This window comes from Callorhinus ursinus, unplaced genomic scaffold (genome assembly GCF_003265705.2).
Source record: "Callorhinus ursinus isolate GAN/ISIS: 27379988/994484 unplaced genomic scaffold, GSC_fseal_2.0 scaffold11, whole genome shotgun sequence".
NCBI lineage: Eukaryota > Metazoa > Chordata > Mammalia > Carnivora > Otariidae > Callorhinus > Callorhinus ursinus.
In genome coordinates this window covers 46,710,127-46,724,823 of record NW_027397073.1, presented here as the reverse complement: position 1 = coordinate 46,724,823, position 14,697 = coordinate 46,710,127, and the positions used below count along the sequence as shown (strand labels likewise).

Genomic DNA, 14,697 nt, shown 5'->3' with positions numbered 1-14,697 from the left:
CTGAGAGCCAGTCCTGCTCCAAGTTAGGACTGAAGAAGCCGCCCTCGGGGCAGAGTACGGGCAGCGAGGCCACCTTCACGGGGCCCACCTCACCTGGGCGGAATTTGGAGGCCGTGGGGCTATTCGCCACAGGAGAGCACTGCCAGGGATCACAGACACGCTCTCAGAGTCGGGCATTGGCATTTCGTCCGACTCCTCGGAACTGCTCATCTGGAAGAGCCAACACAAGGACACGACTTCAGTGTTGTAAACACAGCCACCGCGTACTGCACAGCGTGAGCACGTCCGCCGCCGACCTGACTCTGGAGCCATGAGCGCCTGCTGGCGGGGGCGCTGGGAGCCCCCGCGGCCGTGTGTGCTGCGCCCCTCAGTGCTAGCCGCGCCCGAGGCTTTACGGCAGTCACCACCGCTCCTCACTGCAGTGTCTGCACGGTCTTAAAGCTTCTGTTGTTTCTTAAAGACCAAATAACTCAGTGGAATATTTCCTGGCACATTATAAGAAAAAGTTACATTCTTGGGGCAGTTAACTACCTGTATCAATGACACAAAGCCAGTAAGGATCCTAAACGCAATCACTACAAAGTGGATTTATAAGGATGTCAGGCTCCCGAGAACACCCCATTTCCTCCGGCCGTCCCCCTCATTTTACAAATGAAGGCACTGAAGGTACCAGAGAGGAGGTGGGAAACCCAAGACTCTACCCGCTCATCAGTGGCAGACAGGCTTCCTTCCCAGAGTTTGTGCCCGTTTAACCATGGTGCCGGCTCCTGGGGAGGAACCAGCCCTCAAATATCTCCTGTCCGAACAGGCGCCCTCTCCTTCGCCCCCAGCGCCTCCGCACGGGGCAGAGGGACGGCAGCGTGCTCAGCACGAGCCTCCCCGGGGCCTGCGGCAGGGGCTGTGCGCCTCACGTGTGCGGAGTGAACGGTCTCGTGGAGGGGTCACCAGGGACCCCCTCAACTGCGCGGGTCTTCACTCCAGTGGTTTAGACATGAGAGCGTGCAACAGAACTGCCAACAGGCGTGAAAATACAGGAAACAATTTGGGAGGCAATTTTAAACATTCAACCGATCTCAACTTCTAAGGCACATAAACACAAAGGAAGAGAACGTTTGTCCAAACTGAACTCCAGCTTCCCAAAGCCATGTGACTACAATCACTGACTCATGAACAACTGCACACAGCCATGGACTCAGTGGAAGGCAACGGCAAACAGTCACTACCAGGGCCGGTTATCTGTTCGTTAAAAAGATTCAAGGATACATTTCAACTATATCTCAATTAAATAAAGATGATGCAGGAAGAAAAAATTATGTGCATTAGCAACAAGCCAGAAAAATAAATAAAGTCAAACTATGACCCAGTAACAGGCCGCCTCTAAAAGGATTAGTACAAATTCAAAAGCCCAGTGATCCCTTTGATACCACCTTACAGGATGTTCACCTGTTTGCTGTTTTTCTTCTCTTCAGTATTCTTCTTATCATTTTTTTTGTAGGCATCAAAAGTGGCCGGGTCAACACTGTATAAACATTCGGTCCATTTCCCATAGAGGGCACAGAGCTTCTTTTTGCTGTCAAGAGAAATTGATATTCAGGCAACAATCAAACCAGTGTTTTGCTGTAATTGAATCGTATGAAGATGCTTATGAATCAGATTCTTTAAAGAAACCTATTTCCTTATAGAAGAAAAAATTTTCAACTCATTGAAATGCTTGTTTCCCAGGTTATGGCAGATTTTAATACTGACATTTTATTTAGTAGAGGACACCTAATACTAACTACTCAACATTTAAAATGGAAACTTTACCTTTTATCTTGAATGTAGCCTTCGACTTTATGTAATTCCTTACCAAAAAGGCCGCATGGCTTAAAATTCAACACACATTTGTCCCCAGTCCTGTGAAGAAGATATTAAGCTCAGATGACCATTCACCATGGAAGCAGCAGTAGAGAATAATGAGGAAGGTGACCGTTCTAGAGCAGCTGCTCTGGACTGGTTTTTTAACACATGCCAGGCTCCACACAGAGGTTATCGTGGCTGATCCTCAATTAGTACTGGACTCACCATCAGGAAAAGGTAAGCAGGCTCATGAAGAACAAGAGACCTGAAGGTAAGCAAGGCTTGTGCTGCTATGGAATCGATGTTGGTGTCTCCCCAAACTCATATGCTGAAGGCCTAACTCTCAATGTGATGGTATCTGGAGGTAATTCAGTCGCGAGGGTGGAGTCCTCATAAATGAAACTACTGCCCTTCTAAAGAGACACAAGACATGAGCTCTGTGTCCACCATGTGAGGAGATGAGGAGACGGCCGCTGCAAATGAGGGAGAGGGCCTCCACCAGACATCAAGGCTGCCAGAACCCTGACCCTGGACTTGTTAGCCTCCAGAACCGGGAAAAATAAGTTTCTACTGTTTAAGCTGCCCAGTCGGTCGTGGTCTGTTAGAGCAGCCCAAGACGAGTAAGACACTTGACTAAGGGCACAAAGTAGGATTTGAACCCAGCTCTTTTTGACTTTCACGTTCTTCCCACCTCACCCCCTTCTGTGAATAATACAAACTAAGCACTATAAACAAAATGAGCTGAGGATGAAATTATAATTTCATCTGTGAAAACTCAGAATTCACCCAGTCTTCCCTAATCAGAAACTTTAATGAACTCCATTCATTACATGGATGAGCTTCTATTTACCCAAGAGTCCCACTGCCCGGTTCTTAAATTATCATAGGGCTCTACTAAGGCTTTAAAAAAAAAAAAAAATAAAGTCCACTGGAATGGGTTGATGACAGTTGAAGGAACAGATAAGAACCCTAATGCATCTTACTTGTGGTTTGTGATTTCCACATTGCCATACTGCTCAATCCAGAGTTTACCCACAATGATATTATGTACACAGCAAGTAGGATTTGTCCATGTGTATGCTTCACTGTGTCTAAAAAAAACAAAAACCAAAAACCCAGAAAAATAAATGAGAAGCATTATTCTGTTTTAAAAGTACATTTGTCTCAAATGCCATTACTGAGGATAACAAACCAGAAGGCGGACATAACTAAGCTCTAAGACTTCAAGACCTCTATTGATGCTAACTCACAATAAAATAGGTTATTATCTGATTGCTCTTGCTGTTTCTTAAAAGGTTACAGAAACTTAAGAGAAAAATGTACACTTTCACCAAATTCCAAATAAACTATGTATACACCGTCTGTCTGGTTTCATTGTATTTTGCAGATACTGCGTGTTTTTACAAACTGAAGGTCTGTGGCAGCCCTGCATCGGGGAAGTCTACTGGAGCCATTTTTCCCAACAGGATTTGCTCACTTCGTGTCTCTGGGCCTCATTTTGGTAAATCTTGCAGGATATCAAAGTTTTTCATTATTACTGTATTTGTTATTGTGATCTGTGATCAGTGATTAGGACTCACTGAAAGCTCAGATATTTTTTTGAATTAGTATTTTTGTATTCTTTGGGTAAATACCCAGTAGTGCAATTACTGGATCATACAGTAGTTCTGTTTTTAATTTTTTGAGGAACCTCCAGCTTTTGGTGATTTTTAATACTACAGCTAGAAACATCTGTGGACAAGTTGTTGTGACAATGTAAATTTTCATTCCTCTAGATAAATACCTAGGTGGGGACTGCTGAGTTATATGGTAAACCTACAGTTAACTTTGTAAGAAACTGCCATACTGCTCCCCAGAGTGACTCTACTATCTTATATTCCCACCAACAGTATTGCTAGTTATGGTGCATCCTTGTCAGCAGTTGGTATTAGCAGTTTTAAAAATTATTTTGATTTTAGCCATTCTAGTAGATGTGCAGTGGTATCTCACTGTGATTTTAATTTTGCATTTCTCTAACGACTAATGCTACTGAGATCTTCTGTGTTTATTAGCCATTTCTATACATCTTTTGGTGAAGTCTGCGTCATTTGCCCAATTTCTTATTGAATTGTTCTCTTATTGCTGAATTTTGAGAATTCTTTATGTATTCTGGATACAAGACCTTTGTTGGATACATGATTTACAAATAATGTTCACCCACCTATAGCTTCTTTCTTCATTCTCTGAAGTGTCTTTCACAGAGCAAAAGTTTTTCATTTTGATAAAATCTAATTTATCAATTTTGTCTTTTCTGGACTGTGCTTTGGTATGTATCTGTAAGATGCCACTGCCTAATCCAAAGCCAGAAAGATTTTCTGCCTTCTTTCAAAAGCTTTACACCGTTGTATACTTGATTTTAGTCTGATCTGAGTTCATTTTTGTATAAGGTGTGAGACAGAAGTTGAGGTTCCTTTTTAAAATGTGCATGTCCAATTTGTCCCATACCATTTGTAGGAAGGACTATCCTTCACTGAATTGGGTTTGCACGTTTGTCACAGATCAATTGACCATACTTCTGTGGATCAATTTCTGGACTCTCTTTCTCTGTTAAATGATATATGTGTCTATCTTTCTGCCATTACCACACTTTCTTGATCTCTTGATTTTTAGAGTTAAGTCTTAAAATTGGGAAATAGAAGTCCATCAATTCTGTTCTTCCTTTTCAAAACTGTTTTGACTGTTTTATTTCATTTGCCTTTCCATGTAAATGTTAGAATCAACTTTTCTATATTAAAAATCATCCTGGAACTTTTTATCTGGATTGGTTTCAAATATAGATCACTTTAGATCAATTAGGGGAGAACTGACATCAACTATATTAAGGCTTCCAAATATACTGAAACACAGTGTCTTCCATTACTCAACTGTTCTTTATTTTCACCAGTACTGTGTGGTGTTCAGCAAACAGATCCTGTACATACTTTCATCTTCATTCTGCTACTGTCTATCCCAGTTTTTGTATTTGTTACTATAATTTTCAGTATTAAAGTTTCCAAAAATACTTCAATTTCTTTGCTAGAATGTCTTTATTCATTTTAACAGTGTTCATCTTTATGGAGCATCTCATGGAGCACAGTTATAAGAGCTGCTTTAAAGTCTTTGATTAGGGAGAGATATTGACATTTGTATCAATCTGTGATTCTTTACTCTTCAGAGTCCTCGGGTAGTTGCTATATGTCTTCCGGCCAGTTGTAATCCATAGGAAAGACAGACTACAGGGTGCTCACTCCATTTTAACTAGAACGAGAACCACCTTTGAATTTAAATCTAATTTTTTTCTTTTAAAAAATTAATTTACTTAAATGAAAAACAACAGTTCACTCATTTCTTCCATCTCCTCCCTCATACCTCTGGTAACCACCAATTTGTTTTCTGTGTCTATGAGCTTGTTTTGTTTTTTACTTTTTATTATTTACTTACTTATTTCCACATGTAAGAGAGCTCATATGGTATTTGTCTTTTTCTGACTTATTTCACTTAGCATAATGTCCCTCAAAGTCCATCCATGTTGTGGCAAATAGAAAGATATCCTTTGTTTTTATGGCTGAATAATATTCCATTGTATATTTAACACATTTTCTTTATTCCTCCATGGATGGACACTTAGGCTGTTTCCATATATTGTAAATAATGCTGCAATGAACATGGGGTGTATGTGTCTATTCAAGTTAGTGTTTCCATTTTCTTTGGGTAAATATCCAGAAGAAGAATTACAGGATCACATGGTAGTTCTATTTTTAATTCCTTGAGGAACCTCCACACACTTCTGTCCACAGAGGCTGCACCAGTTTGCATCCCCACCAACAGTGCACGAGTGTTCCCTTTCCTCCTCACTGACAGTTGTTGTTTCTAGTCTTTTTGATAACAGTCATTCTGATAGGTATGAAGTGAGATCTCATCGTGGTTTTGATTTGCATTTCCCTGAGGATTAGTGATGCTGAGCACTTTTTCATGTACTTGTTGGCAAACTGTATGTCTTCTTTGGAAGAATGTCTATTCAGATCCTCCACCCATTTTTAAATTGGATTGTTAGCCTTTTTGCCGTTGAGTTGTAGGAGTTCTTTATATATTTTGCATGTTAGCCCCTTATCAGATACAGATTTGCAAAAACCTTCTCCCACTCTGTAGGTAGCTTTTTCATTTTGTTGATGGTTTCCTTTGCTGTGCAGAAGCTTTCTGGTTTGACACAGTCCCACATTTTCCCCCCCTCTTTTCCCCCCACGCTGTTTTGCTTTATCTTTTGGTGCTAGATTTAAAAAATCCTCAAAAAGACTTATGTTAAGGACCTCATCACCTATATTTTCTTCTAGGAAATTTATAGTCCTATATTCAAATCTTTAATCCATTTTGAGTTAACTTGTGTGTGGTTTAAGACAGTGGTCCAGTTTCATTCTTGCAGCTAGCTGCCCAGCACCATTTGCTGAAGAGACTGTCCTTTCCTCATTTTTTCATAAATTGGCCATATAGGCATGGGTTTATTTCTGGGCTCTCTGTTCTGCTCCATCCATCTCATCATGTGTCTGTTTTCTATGCCAATACTATACTGTTTCCATTACCATAGCTCTGTAGTATAGTTTGAAATCAAGAAGTGTGATACCTCCAGCTTTTTTCTTCTCTCTCAAGATTGCTTTGGCTTTTCAGTATCTTTTGTGATTCCATACAAATTTTAAAATTCTTTGCTCTGTTTCTGTGAAAAACATCATTGGAATTTTGATAGGAATTACACTGCAACTGCAGATTGCTATGGATAGTATGGGTATACTAATAGTATTAACTCTTACAGTCCATGAGCATGGAATTAAGAAAACAATCCCATTTACAATTGCATCAAAAAGAATAAAATACCTAGGAATAAATTTAGCCAAGGAAGTGAAAGACCTATATGCTGAAAACTACAAGACATTAGTGAAAGAAATTGAAGACATAAATAAATGGAAAGATATTCCATGCTTTTTTTTTTTCCCTATTGCAAAAGAGGAGAACTTTCAAATTTACCTAATGTCTAAGATGGGCCACACAATTATTATTTCAGTATTTCTCAAAGTGAATTCATTTTGAAAGATGTTAAAGAAAACAATGCCTTGATGTATAGAAAGCAATTCTTAAGAACTATCATGGAGTAACTGACTCCATTCTATCTTAAAATAGATCCAAACACCATAGTCAAACATCAAGTTCAATTTTTCATACATACCTAAATTGATAAACAAGAGCTATTGCAGTGCTTCTCAATTCTTTTACAGAAAGGTAGATCATTTACACCGTATAAAAGCTGTTTCTTTTTCTCCAGCTTTTGAACAACACTGTTAGGTCTGTATGCAAGTCTATATACTTATGAATAGGCATACATGGAAAGAGTTTAACGGCTTGATATCAACTCACTCAAGGAGCTCCAAAGTGATGGTTCCTTTGGGTTCTGCTTCCACACTCTTGCCCCAGAACTTTAGTTTGGGGTAGATTGAGCCATGAAAGATGAAATCATTGTTTAATCCTTCAGCATGAAATGCACTAATGGGTGGGTGATGGCTGACCTGCTCGGAGATGAGTCTGAAACCAAGGTCATCTCTTAAGATTTAAAAAAAAAAAAAAAAAAAAAAAAAAAAAGGCATTATAATTAACTCTTACCATACAATGTGTACATTACTGTCATTTCAGTCAAAAGGCGATGTTAAAGTATTAAACTGGTTCTAGCTACTTGAACAGATCAAAGAACAGGCACGTGACCTTGGGCAACCTGAATTGACATTAGCCATGCAAATTTAAAACTTATTCCGCTGATATTAAGATAGAGGAATCTAATGTGTCCCTGCTCTTTCAAACATCTACAATACAAATGATATCAAAACTTGTGCAGAGGTGAAATGGAAGATTCAGAAAAACTACAGCCAAATGAATTCCCTAATTGTGGGTAAAGAAGCAGGCTACAGTAGGCATACAGAATTGTACCTGTAGACGCATTCATTGCCTTTATGCCAACAGTATACATTTATGTTAGTATATATTAAATAGGCGTTAAAAAAAACTCCAATCATATCTTATGATCTACAGAAGGAGAAAAGAATTACTAATCCCACATGATCAGAAATACTGAAATCCTTGTAATTATTTTTCATAATGGTGAATTACATGTATGTTTCCACATTTCTGACACAGTCTCTAAGAACAAACATCAAACTCTTAACTTGCTCCAGTAATGCAAAATGTTGGTAAAGTTAAAAAAAAAAAAAAAATATATATTGAAAGATTCAGAAATATATAAACATATATATAATTTTTCCCCCCTCTTCCTCTGAAAAGCTATATAAATCATACAAAACCCAGCTCAAAAAATGAAAGATCTTTACCGAACTAATTCATAGGTCTCTCCCAGAAGCGGGTTGAAAGGCTTTCCAGTGCGTTCCCACTGCGAAGCTACAGCAGACACAGCAAACGCAGCTACACACTGTGGGGCAGAGCATCACAGGTTACAAAGAGCCTAGCTTGCTCCCCGTTCTTGTAGGACTGGAAGTTTTGCGAAGACAGTCATTTACAAAATTATTTTGAGGAGTTTAATTACTTTGGATTTTTAATACAGCTCTAGCAACTTAATATGCCAGTGTGGGCATTCAAAATGAAAATTACTGAGTCTCTTGCTCTAGTCATTCCAAACCATATGGTTTTTATAACACCCTAAGAGTGCTACAAATTCTCTCAAGAACTTTTAAAAAACTCTTAAATCCCAAATTACTTTTAATTCTCTTAAAATTTCTAAAAAGTACAACATTTTTAGGATAGGGAAAAAGAGACATAAGTGAACACTGGTATCAAGTCCCATAAGGTTGGGGAAAGCTGATTGATATAAATGAAAGAAAAGAAAGATTCCATTAAGAATGCCATGGCTTTGTCTGAAGGAGAACAATGTATCTACTTTGCTCCGCCTGCAACTAACCCATCCATACACACCATGGAAGCATCTTCTACCCAGAACAAAATTAGGAAGTGCAATTCCTTGTTGTCTTTTGTTTAAGCCAGTAATAGTGTGTACATTTCTTACATACATAAGCAGAAATATACGTATTTATGTGTGTATGTGTGTGTTCGTTCCTTCTTGGGAACAGTCTAAGAAAGTCTGAAAGAAGAAAAGTTGAGCTGTTTCCCCCAACACCATGCTACTTTCTAAAATGGAGACTCAGAAACAGCTCACTAACATCCAGATTTGGTTATGGACCAGCTTCTGCTTCTCTTGCGATTGTCACTGGTCTTTCCACCATGGTGGCACTCTGGCTAGAGGATGGCAAGGGGAAGGAACACAGAGAATACTCCAAACACTCTAATTTTAATAACATTTCCCAAACTCACATTGGATTTAACAGAAATTCTGTGTATGTGTTTTGGAGGTGGAGATGGCAGAGACGTCTCTAAGACTCACGCCCTTTCTGTGCTAGTTTGACACATACCTGCATTCTTTCCACAGAATCAGAGAATGAACTGGCCTTGTGGATGAGGTATGTATGCTCCATATATTCAGTGAGTCGCTGCAGGAAGCTCAAAGGCTCATTAAATATAACTGGCATGGTGATCTTGGACAGTTCCTATTTCACAAGAAAATGGAAATGGTGATGTCCCATAGGCAAACTTACCTGCTGCCATATATACCTAACATGTTCCTGGGAAGGAAGTAATAGAAAACAACAGTCCATGAAATTTAATTAGTTCAATTTCACAAATCTTTCCAGAGCACCTAATATGGAGTATATTGTTCTAGGCATGGAAGGAAACACAAAGCCTACCCAAACATTCTCCTTGACTTCGAGGAGCCCACAATCTGGTGAGCATTAGATGATGAGTATTAATAAGTCTGCCTTAGACAGAATGAGGAAATGGGATAGAAGGGTGGTGCAGACAAAAAAACCAAAAATCTTCACAGTGAGGTAATGATCGGTGATATACCATTTTTGTGCTAATTTTCCAAAAGAAATCTCAGACTGTTTTTGAACAACACTGAGGTTTCCTGAGCACTCAAATCTACTATACTTTGTGGACTTGGTACTAGAAGGCTATAATGCATTTTATAGAAGAGGTTTTAAATTCCGTCTGCTAGAATGACACAATCACAACAGACTTCCAAACATAATGTAACAACTGGTCGGGGGGTGAGGTGGGTGGTCTCTGACTTGAATTTTCAACTCTGTTTACCCTACCCTGCCAGCAAACAACGGCATCATTAGGTCTTTAGAAATTTCACTAGGCAAGAAATTTATTTTGGTATTCTCTAGAATATTCTGATGATCTTCCCAACCTTCCACCTACCATTATTTACCTTTCCTTTGGATATCAGGTCTTTAATAAAGTCTGCTGACTAAACCTACATGGGTCAGGTGAACATTCCCAAGGCTTGAATGCCACCTGTCTTACCTCTGACTTTTCCCCCCTCAACACCCACATTCTTATTGATCTGTAATTAAAAATAATGTAACCTTCACAAAAATACAACTGGAGTGCATTAAAAAAATTAAGCTCATTCATTACCATAAAATATTGCAGAATACACAGCCATGTAGCAGCTCAACCTAATTAAAAGAAATAATAGGATTATTGCTGTCTCAATGGGGAGAACAGGGAGAAGAGGAATCTAGAAAGGGATAAAGAAGGCTGCACTATGTATCTTTGAGATCTCATTAGCTCCAGAAATTCACTGTTGGGTCCCGGGTCAGAAAACTTGGACTACCAAAGTTTATCTTACTGTGATGTCTCAGGCTCTCTTCCTTCTCCTAAAAAATACCTTCCCTATTTTAATAAAACAAGACAAAACAAAACACTAATAGAGGAATACGTAACTCTACATATAAAATTTAACAATAAGTAAAAACGTGAAAATGCTCCTTTCCCCAGAGACAAAGCAGCATCAACAGTTGGGGCTGCACTGCTATGTACTTACAGAGCAATACAATAAAAGTAGGGGACTTCTATATTTACATTTAACAATGGATAGGCCATCCAGATAGACAAGGAAACAATGGACTTAAATGATATGTTAGACCACAGACCCAAGAGGCATTAACAGAACCTTCATTCCACTGAACAGTAGCAAAATACACATTCTTTCCAAATGCACATGGAACATTCTTCAGGACAGATTATACATTAGGCACAAATAAGTCTCAATAAATTTAAGAAGATTCAAATGATATCAAGGAACTTTTCTAATCAAAAGAGTAGGATATTAGAAATGAATTACAAGAGGGATGCCCAGAGGGCTCAGTGGGTTAAGCGTCTGCCTCCAGCTCAGGTCATGATCCTGGGGTCCTGGGATCGAGCCCCGCATCGGGCTCCTTGCTCAGCGGGGAGCCTGCTTCTCCCTCTCCCTCTGCCTGCTGCTCCCCCTGCTTGTGCTCTGACAAATAAATAAAACATTAAAAGAATAATAAATTAACTACAAGAAAGAAACGGAAAAATTTACAAATACGCGAGATTTAAAACACACTACAGAACAAATGGGTCAAAGAAGAAATCAAAGGGAAAACCAATAAATATCTTGAGACAAATGAAAATGGAAATACAACATGCCAAAACTCATGGGATACAGCAGAAGCAATTCTAAGAGAGAAGTTCATAGCAATAAATGCCTACATTAACAAACAAGAAAGATCTCACATAAAAAGCCTGACCTTATACTTCAAGGAACTAGAAAAAGAACTAAGCTGAAAGTTACTGGAAGAAAGGACATGACAAAGATCAGAGGGAAATAAACGAAATAGAGACTAAAAAGACAATAGAAAAGATCAATGAAACTAAGATCTGGTTCTTTTGAAAAGGTAAGTAGACAAACCTTTAACTAGACTCACCAAGAAAAAAAGAGAGAAGACTCAAAAATTGTAAATGGAGAGACATTACAACTGATACCCTAAGAACAGAGAGGATCATATAGGTAAAATGGGTGAAGGAGAGTGGGAGACAGAGGCTTCCAGTTAGGAATGAGTAAGTCATGGGGGTAAAAGGTACAACAAAGGCAATATATCAATATAATAGCACTGTATGGTGAGAGATCACAGCTACACTTGTGGTGAGCATAGCATAATATATAGACTTGTTGGCTCACTATGTTGTACACCTAAAACCAATGTTAACATTAGGTATCAACTACAGTTCAATTAAAAAAAAATACATGGAGGGATGCCTGGGTGGCTCAGTCGGTCAAACATCTAACTCTTGATTTCAGCTCAGGTCATGATCTCGGGGTCATGAGTTCCTGCCCCACACTGGGCTCATGCTCAATGGGGAGTCTGCTTGAGATTCTCTCTCTCCCTCCCTCTCCCTCTGCTCCTCCCCCTGCTCATGCTCTTTCTAAAATAAATAAATAAATCTGTGAGGGGGAAAAAAAGGAAAAAAGAGCCTCATAAAAAACTACTATGAGCAATTACATGCCAACACAAATGAGAAAACCTAGAAGAAATCAATAAATTCCTAGAAATATATAACCTATGAAGACTGAATCATGACGAAAGAGAAAATGTGAACAAATTATCAGTAAGGACATTGAAGCAGTAACCAAAGGCCAGCCAACAAAAATCCAGGACCACATGACTTCACCAGTAAATTCTGCCAGACTGTACTTCTCAAACTCTTTTAAAAAAAAATAGAGGAAACACTTTCAAACACATTTTATGAAGTCAGCATTATCCTGATACCAAAACCAGACAAGGACACCACAATGAAAAGAAAATCATAGACCAGTATCTCTGATGAGCACAGATACAAAATACCTTCACAAAATATTAGCAAACCAAGCACAAAAGTACATTAAAAGGATCATACAGCATGATCATGTGGGATTTATTCCTGGGATGCAGGATGGTTCAACACCACAAATCAAGGTGCTACACCACACTAACAAAATGAATGATTAATATCATATGATCATCTCAACAGATGCAAAAACTGCATATTTACAAATCATGTATCTGATAAGAGGTTACTATCTTCTCTCTCTCTCTCTCTCTCTCTATATATATATATATATATAAACTCTTCCAACTCAATAGAAAAAAAAGATTAAAAAATGGGCAGTGGAACTGAATAAACGTTTTTCCAAAGATCACATTCAAATAGCCAGTAGATACATGAAAGGTGCCCAACATGACTAATCATCAGGGAAATGCAAATCAAAACTACAATGAGATACCACAGCACACCTGTTTTACGTCTATAAAGGAGAGGAATGGCTGGCAATGATGTGGAGAAAAGGCAACCGTTATGCACCACTGGTGGGAACGTAAAGTGGTACAGACACTATGAAAAGCACAGCGGAGGTTCCCCAAGAACTTAAAAATGGAACTGCCATATGACCCAGGAATTCCACTTCTTAATATTTACCCAAAGAAATGAAAACCCTAACTTGAAAAGACATCTGCACTCCCATGTTCATTACAGAAGTATTTATAATAGCCAATATGGAAACAAGCTAAGTGTCCATCAAAAGATAAATGGATCAAGAAAATGTGATTACTGTGGTCATCACACACACACACACACACACACGAATATTATTTGGCCTTACAAAAGAAAAAAATCTTGCCATTTGTGACAACATGGATGGACCTAGAGGGCATTATGTTAAGTGAAATAAGCCAGACAGAAAAATACTCCACAGTATCACTAATATGTGGAAAAAAAACAACAAAAACAAAAGAAAAATACAATAAAGGGCAAACTCATAGAAACACAGTAGGGAGGTGGTTGCCAGGGGCTGGGGGTAGGCAATATAGGGAGAGATTGGTAAAACAGTACAATCTTTTAGTTATAAGATGAGTAAGAGCTGAAGATCTAATGTATAACATGGCAACTATAGTTGATAACACTGTTTTGCATAAATGAAATTTGCTAAGGGTAGAATTTAAATGTTCTCACACAGAAAAAGTACTGAGGTGACTGATGTGTTAATTAACTCAAGGGGATCCTTTCACAATGTATACCATATCCAATCACCGTGATGAATACTTTAAATATTTTACAATTTTGTCAGCTATACCTCAAAGAAAATCCCTTCTACACAAACTTGCAGTACAGAATATGCATCAGAAATTAAATTTTTCCAAAATACCTTTGAAATTTCATTTAGCATCTACTAGGTGCCAGGCACTGTTTTAGGCACTAGGTTAAAAGACCTGGCAGGGTCAACCCTGGCCTGGAATGCCCTGTTCTCTTCCCTTAACTCTTGTACATCTTACCCATATTTCAAGGCCCAGCGCAAGTCTCTCCTCTTCAACCATTCTAGGGCTCATTGATTTCTCAGTTCTTCCAACTCCTGGAAGACCAGAACCTAGATCTCACAATTTAGCTCTTGATCATGTATGAGACTGCCTGCTGCTATGTCAGCTCATCTTGCTAACTCTACAGTAACACAGTTCCTGGGGGGAGGGAGAGTATCTTAGACTCCACCACACTGCAGGTGCCCCTACCCGACATGCTCCTCTGCAGTCCCCGTGCCCACTGACTTTATGCCTATTCAGGCATTTATCACAATGCACTAGACTTTCCTGACTCTTTCACTGGAATACAAGGCTCCTTTTAGTCAAACCCTCTTTTTAATGATGTAAAACAGTTCACACGGCAAAACGTGGGAAAAGGTAGGTTACAAAGCAACACGTTCAAAAATAGGTTTTTTAGATCTAGAAACAAATGCCAGAAGGTCACAGCACCAACAAATTAACAGTTGTTGCCTCGAGGAGTGGGTAGTACAGGTGATCTTAATTATCTTGTTTTTCTGTATTCTCTAAGCTTCCTAAAATGAACACGTTTTGCTCTTTTAATCAGGAGTAAAACAGGAGATTTATTTTAAAG

At 38.9% G+C, this 14,697-nt stretch overlaps 1 protein-coding gene across 13 annotated transcripts in view; it reads right to left on the bottom strand.

Annotated features, from left to right (window-relative positions):
- OSBPL1A (oxysterol binding protein like 1A) overlaps positions 1–14,697 on the bottom strand; it is a 231,462-nt gene that overhangs the window by 6,391 nt on the left and 210,374 nt on the right. For all 13 annotated transcript variants that reach the window (XM_025886552.2, XM_073898394.1, XM_073898392.1 and 10 more), the window contains 7 exons: positions 9,315–9,449; positions 8,223–8,320; positions 7,261–7,443; positions 2,823–2,930; positions 1,807–1,896; positions 1,444–1,570; positions 94–210 (listed from right to left, as the gene is read on the bottom strand). In XM_025886552.2, coding sequence (XP_025742337.1) covers positions 94–210; positions 1,444–1,570; positions 1,807–1,896; positions 2,823–2,930; positions 7,261–7,443; positions 8,223–8,320; positions 9,315–9,449 — 858 coding nt within the window. The remainder of the gene's footprint in view (positions 1–93; positions 211–1,443; positions 1,571–1,806; positions 1,897–2,822; positions 2,931–7,260; positions 7,444–8,222; positions 8,321–9,314; positions 9,450–14,697) is intronic.